Here is a 6,874-nt window from a genome sequence, read left to right on the forward strand (position 1 = left end):
GCACCGCGGCGGCCGCGGCGGCGCACCCGGTCGCGGCGACGCGGGGCCTCATGGCCGCGATCAAGGAGCAGGTGGTCGGGCCGCCCTCCAGGCCGGGCGAGGCGGCCGCGGCTGCGGCCGCGGCTGCTCCGGCGGGCGAGGGCGAGGTGTTCGGCGAGGGCGGGATGGGCGGCTACGCCGCCAGCGATGGCGGCGCCGCAGGCGCGGCTCGCGGGAAGGGCATGGGGCGGCGCAGCGACGAGGAGGACGTGTTTGCGGACGCCGCCAGCGAGGTGGGCGCTGCCGAGTGATGGGCGAGCACGCACGCTGATTCCGAATGCAGCAGTCTCAAGCAACTCAAGCCAGTGCCTGGCCTCGTGCCAGGGACTGTGGCAACGGCCGCCAGGCGTGCTGTGCCGGTGTCATCCGGAGCCCTGGCGCGAAGCTGCACACCCACCTGCGACCACCCCTCCCACGCCCCGCCGGCTCTGATATGAACGCGTCGCGCGCAGCTGACGACGAGCCGCCCGGGGTCCGTGGAGGGCGGCGTCACGCCCAACGAGGCGATGATGGCCACCGCCAAGGAGTCGGGGGAGGTGCTGCGCCAGCACCCCTTCCCGGCTGACAGGCCGCCGGTGCCGGCGTCAGGGGCAGTGCGGGCGATGTGAGGGGCGCTCATGCGGGCGCCCTGGCTCATCTGAAGCAACTCAAGCTTTGATCACGGGAGGAGGACGGCTTGGGTGACTGCAGTGGTCGTTGCGCTTGGACAGCTTTGAGAACCAAGGAAATTGCTTGGGAATACAGAGCAGAGCGCCCGCGAGAGGGCTTGCCGGGCTGGCACCAGAAAGCGAGTCCGCCTGGCCGCGGCGCAGCACATGCCCCCAGGCAAACAGCGTGCGTGACGGCGAGGTGGCAGCAATTGATGTGAAGTCAATTGATGTGAAGTCAAACGTCTTGCTGCAATGGGGCGTGCTTGGGGGTTGATGTGTTTTGCAACCCTCTGCCGAGCGAGGACCCTACCTACGGTGCATCTGTCTGACGCCGAATGACACACTGAACGGCCAAAGCACAGTTGACCTGGCTCCTTAACCAGGAGCCAGGTGCCGGGAGCAGCAAATGTTTGGCGATTTGCTCCGCTTTGGGTGAGATCCTTGACCAGCAACTGAAGAGGACTGTGGTAGTAGTGCCGTGCATGACCGATGAGCTATCTACTGACACCAGCATCGGGGCTTGCGCTGTCCGTCGGCATGTGCCAGCAAACCGCCTGCGTGCATGCCATCGCCATTGATTACAGCATATCCTAACGCCACCGCATGCACAACACTTGACGCCCCAAGTTGGTGCACACTGCAGTGCACGGACATGCGCGCACACGCACACGTTGCGACACAGCACCCGTTCCGTGCATGCTGTGTTGTGGTCTGCGACCTGGATGGCTTTGTAATGCTTTTGACAGAGCGTTGCGGCTTCATCAATCCTGCGTTCCATTCGCATGCTTTGTAGACTTTGTTTCATGATAGGGTTTGAGCGCCAGCGACAGCTCTGCAGGCCACAATCAACTGGCGCTGCTGCGCCACCTGCTGCTCACTGCTTGGCCCTGCCCAATCTGAAAACAAGGGTGCTTCACGCCCCTCCGCAGCACGGTAGGGAATTCGCAACGGTCTGGTGCATGCGGACGGCTCACTAGCGCAGTGCCCCTGAATTGTTGCCCCATCGCCGCCGATGCAGCAGCAGCAGCGCGCGCTGCAGTCAGCAGCGGTCAAACTCACCCGACGCAGCCCCACAGGACGGAGCAATATCGGCTATGCACGTCATCCTCGCGATGCTAGCCATTCTCAAGGCCGCAGCGGGCTGATCGGACCGACCTTCCACCGGCCTGACGCTGTTTTCGCTCTCACCAACCATTTGAATTCCGCTCTCCAGCCTTCAAAACCCGGCCACGAGCGCCACAATCATCCTACGGTATAGCGTATTCATTCCTCAATCACTCTCACACGCGATACAGTACTCTTATAGATCATAGCCTGCCTTGAAGTTTGAACGCAGAGCCCGAAGCCCGAAGCAAGACGAGCCCGAGCCCAGAAGAGCAGAGTGAAGTCAAGCGCCTGAGAGGAGCCAAGGCTGCCAGAGAGTCGAGCCAAGCATGACAAGCCGGGCCGAGCGGCGGCGCAGCGGCGACAGCCATGACCTGACATCGGATCGGCACGGCTGTCCGCCAAGACTGTACGGCTTTGCCCGTGAGCCTATCACGGGCCCCAACCCGCCCCTGGTGTGCACGTGTCTTCGGACACGTTGTACAATGGGGTAGCCCGTACGCTGTGCGGGGGGGTAAGCACAGGTAGGTGGACCACGTCCCGCGGCCCGGGGTGTCTCGCTATGGCAGCTCCCGCGGCAGCAGGGCACACCCCTGCTGTCCAGCGGCCGAGCTGCCGGCGACTCACCCCCATCCGCGGGCGCGGGGGCGGGAGGGTACTTGTGCATGCCTGAACCGCCTGCATGAGGGCCGTATGCGTGAGGGTGCATGCGCTGTGCCCGGGGCGATTCGCGTCGCTGGCTTTGACGCCAATTTTGGCACTGGGCAACCCATGCCTCTGCTGGGGTCTGTCCCCTCAAGGCATGCAGCAAGCGGCGCCCAGCGATCGGGGGGCAAGCGGGCCTTGGTCCGCTTGACTCCCCGGCTGGCCCGCCGCGCGCACACCTGCGCGCGTGCGGGGCCGCGCTCCCCCAAAACGACCGTGTTCAATGCGCAGTCGGCGGTTTGCCTATCAACTGATCCTGCTGCGCCCGCATCCTGTGCCCTTCCTAGTGCTTGAATTCTGCATCCCCCAAATTGGCGTCACAGGGAGCACACAGATTGCTCAAATGCCTGTCAGCCAAGCTCCCTTGATGTGATGCATGTGGGCATTAAAACATTTCCAGCACCAGGTGTACCAAGGACGCAGCGCAAACTTACTCTGGAGGGTGCAAAGCACAGAAAGCTGTTGTGTACATCTACACAAACCATTGTTTGAGTTAAATTATGCAAGACGGGGTGGGTTGGGTTGCTACACGCACATGTGTGAAAGTCGCACCAAGGCGGCCCATAAGATCCGACAGCTGAACAGACACCCACCAATGTCGACACCGCCAGCCAGCCAGTCTTTCAATGCCAAAGAGGGGCCAAGTTGACCAAACAATCCCCTCCGCCAGCGGCGGCGAGAACTTCACACCGCTCTCTGCAGCTCCATCTCCCGCCGAACCTCTGACAGGGCTGCCGCCACCGCCGCCCGCAGCCCGTCGTCCGCCCCCGCCTGCCCGGGCGCCGCCGCGGCCGCCGCGTCCCCCAGGTAGTTGGCAGCATCCTGCAGCAGCGTCACCGCCTCCCTCGCGCGCGCCCCGCCGGCGCCGCTCGCGCCGCCCGCCACCACCCCCGCCAGCCCGCGCATCGCGAGCGCGCAGCGGTACTGCGCCACCGCGAGCCCCGGCTCCTCGGCCAGCACCGCCTCGAACTTGTCGATGGCGGCGTTGTACAGCTTCTCGGCGGCTTCCGGCTGCACCGCCAGCTGGGCGCGGCCGGTCATGGCCTTGCCCCAGTTGATGAGGGCGCGGGAGGACCAGCCCTCGGCCTCGAGGACGCCGCGGAACATCTCCCCCGCGCGGGTCAGCAGGGAGGAGGCCTCTCCCCTGCGTGGGTGGGGTATTGTTGGGAGTTCAGGTGCGCGTTTTGTGTGTTTATATGTGCATGCGCATGCATGCATGTGCGCACGAGCATGTACTGTGCGTGCGCGCACACGCGCGTGTGTGTGCATGCATGCACGTGTGCACAAGCATGCGGAGTAGCTGGTCTCGCAGATGAGCAGTCGTGGTGCTCCTGGGCAGTAAGCGCCACAATGCCACTGCACACGTGTCAGCACCCGCAGCCGCTGGCTGCAAAACGGCGGCGCAACTTGCTTTGAAAGCGTTGCAGTTGCCCGGCCCCCCAACGCTTCCTGCACACCTCATGCGCAGCTCTGCCAGCTCCCGCCCCTGCGCCTCGTCGGGGCTGCGGGGCGGGCCGGACGCGCGCAGCTCCGCCAGCAGAGCCATCTCCAGCTCACCCTGGGGCGTCGGGCGGCACGCATCGGGCGGCATGCATTGGATGGCATGCACTGGGTGGCATGCATGTGGTGGCATGCATGGGGTGGCATGCACTGGGTGGCATGCACTGGGTGGCATGCACTGAAGGTGGGGCAGACTGCAGCGAGCAGCCCCACGGCCTGTGCTTCCAAGCTGTGCGCTGGTTGCCTTTTGTGCCTTGTACCAGCGGCGTGCAGGCGGCCGGCAAAGGTCGCACTTCGCTGCCACGCAGGCTCCGCCGCGCGCCCGGGGCATGCAGCATCACGCCCCGCCGTGCCGGCTGCCGCCGTGACGCCCCGCGCACCCACCTGCGCCAGCAGCACGTTCCCGAGGTTGCCCAGCGCACGGCTGTCCCCCTGCGCCACGGACGCCAGGTGCCGCTCGAAGCACGCCGCCGCGCCGCCCAGCAGTGCCTTGGCCGCCCCAAAGTCAGGCCCGCCCAGCTCGTGCGCCCCCAGGCCGCGCGTCGCGTCGCGGCCGGCGCGCAGCAGGCGGAGGCCTTCAGGGATGAGCGCGTCCGCGGGCAGCGCCGCCGCGTCGGGGACGGCCGGAGAGGGCGGCCGCCGGGGCGCGAGCGCCTGCTGCTGCTGCTGCTGCTGCTGCTGCTGCTGCTGCTGCTGCTGCTGCTGCTGCAGAGGCGGAGCCGAGAGGCCGTCCCGGGGCTCCCAGCCGGGCTGTGCGGGCGCGACGGGGCCGAGCTGTGCTGCGCCGTACGCCGGCCAGCCCCCCGCGGCAGCCCCAGCAGCAGCCGCCGCGGCCGCCTCCTCCGCGCCCACCTCGGCCGCGACCGGCCGCTGCCCGTCCCAAGCGCCGCCCGCGGCCCCCGCCGCGAGCGCGCCAAGCGACGCCTGCGCCGCCGCCGCGGCCGCCTCGGCCGCGGCGTCGCCGAGGCGGCCCTCCAGCGACGACAGCTGCCCCTCAACCTCGGACCTCAGGAGTGCGATTTCCGAGGAAAGCTGGCCGCCCAGCTGCCCGACCGCGTCCGCCAGCGAGCTGTACAACTGCCCCGCGTCGGCTGCGCCCGCCGCGGCGGCGGCAGCCGCCGCCGCCACCTCGGCCTCCCGCGCGTCCCACAACCGCCGCCGCTCCTCGTCCGCCGCGCCGGCTGCCTGCTGCTGCGCCGCGCGCTGCTGCTCAGCAGAGGACGCCACCTCGTAGCCGACCGCCTCGACCCGCTGCTGCAGCTGGGACACTGCAGACTGCAGCGCCGCCACCATCCCCCGCACCTCCTCCAACCCCGCAGACGCGGCGGCCGCAGCAGCAGCGGCGGCCGCCGCGGCCGCCGTGCCGCCGCCGCTGCCGCCGCCGTTTTCGTCGGCGCCGCCCCCTCTCTGCGCCTGCAGGACCAGCGACACCTGTGTTGGCAGCTCCTGCAAGGCCCACCTGAGCCGGCCGACCTCAGACTGCAGCTCCTCCAGCTGCCCGGCAGCTGCCGCTGCGTCCGCCCCCGTTGCGCGCTCGGCGGCCTCCCGCTCCTGCGCCCACCGCCGCTCGGCCGCCGCCAGCGCCTCGCCCTGGCGCCGCGCGGCCTCCTCCACTGCGGCGCGCACGCCACCCAGATCTGAGCCGATCTGTCCCTCCAGCTGCTGAATCCGCCCCAGCGCCTCCCGCAGCAAGGCCCGTCCCTGGGCCCCCTCTTCCTCCGATGCGCTCGCCGCTTGGGCGCCGCCCTCGCCGCTGGCCGCGGCAGCGGCGGCGGCGGCGGCCGCGCTTGCCGCCGCCGCGGCCTGCGCCGCCGCGGCGTCGACAGCGCCCCGCAGCGCCGCCAGCTCAGCGCCCAGCGCGCCCTCCCCCTCGCCCGCGCGAGCCGCCTCCGCCCGCTGCGCCTCGGCCAGCGGCGCGAGCGCGGCCGCCACCGCCGACGCCTGCGCGGGCGCGGAGGCCTCGACCAGCCGCTCCAGCCGGGCCAGGCGGCGGCCCAGCGCGTCCCATTGCTCTTCTGCCAGCGGCGCCGGCCGCGGCGGCGCCGCCAGGCGCGCGAGCAGCTCCTCTTGCCGCTCCAGGATCGCTGCGGCCGCCGCGCCGACCTCCGCCGCGACCGCGTCCCGCAGCTGCTGCTGCAGCGCCGCGGCCTCCTCCGGGCCCAGCGCCGCCGGGCCGCCCGCCGCCGCGGGCGTGACCGCCTCGCCGCCCGGCCCCGCCTGCTGCAGCGCCTGCGGCGCCGGCTGCAGCTGCGGCAGGACCGCGGCGAGCATCTGCGGCAGCCGGCGGACGGGCTCCAGCGAGCGCGCGGCCTCGTTGCGCACCGCCGACTGTAGCGTTGACTCGGCGTCTGCCAGGGCGCTTGAGAGGCTCATGCCCAGGCGCCGCAGGCCCTCGCTCTGCGCCACCTCCAGGCCGGCCAGGGACCCCTCCACTGCCTGGCCGGGTGGGACGGGCGCGGGAGATCAGGGGGGAAAGGCCAAGGCCTGCACGCCGTTGCAGTGTGCGGCGTCCAAGCAGAGTGGAGTAGCAGCATGGCAGGGCGCCAGCGCGTCGAGGCGCTCGAAATCAAAAGTCCGGGCCGCGGCCCGCCTCACCGCCAGCCGCGCGTCGAGCCGCGCGATGGCGGCGCTCTCCTCCGACGCGAGCGCCGAGACGGCGCGCCGCAGCTCCGACCGCACTGCGGCCAGCAGCGCCTCCTGCTGGCCGCGCGCGTCGCGGGAGAGGCGCTCTGGCAGGGCGCCCACTGCAGACGCCGCGTCGCGCGAGTCGCGGGCTGGGCGGAGGGGCAGGAGGTGGGGCACAGAGGCTGGGCGGTGGGACCAGTGTGGTGGGCGGGCGCCCGACAACGGGCTGCGTGATCACTGTGGTGTGCTGA

General features: G+C 70.1%; 2 protein-coding genes across 2 annotated transcripts; one reads left to right on the forward strand and one right to left on the reverse strand.

Moving 5' to 3' along the window:
* Positions 1–50: 50 nt before the first annotated feature.
* Positions 51–647, forward strand: MNEG_12293 (hypothetical protein; the record flags this gene model as incomplete). Its single annotated transcript, XM_014039234.1, has 2 exons — positions 51–272; positions 492–647. The coding sequence occupies 2 exons, from the start codon at positions 51–53 to the stop codon at positions 645–647; spliced, it is 378 nt and encodes a 125-aa protein (XP_013894688.1).
* A 2,535-nt stretch (positions 648–3,182) lies between these two features.
* On the reverse strand, positions 3,183–6,371 carry MNEG_12294 (hypothetical protein; the record flags this gene model as incomplete). The annotated part of the gene is made up of 3 exons (XM_014039235.1): positions 3,183–3,642; positions 3,956–4,056; positions 4,383–6,371. 3 exons carry the CDS (start codon positions 6,369–6,371, stop codon positions 3,183–3,185), a joined length of 2,550 nt encoding a protein of 849 aa, XP_013894689.1.
* Between the last annotated feature and the right edge of the window lie 503 nt (positions 6,372–6,874).

Source organism: Monoraphidium neglectum, assembly GCF_000611645.1.
Source record: "Monoraphidium neglectum strain SAG 48.87 unplaced genomic scaffold scaffold03170, whole genome shotgun sequence".
Taxonomy (NCBI): domain Eukaryota; kingdom Viridiplantae; phylum Chlorophyta; class Chlorophyceae; order Sphaeropleales; family Selenastraceae; genus Monoraphidium; species Monoraphidium neglectum.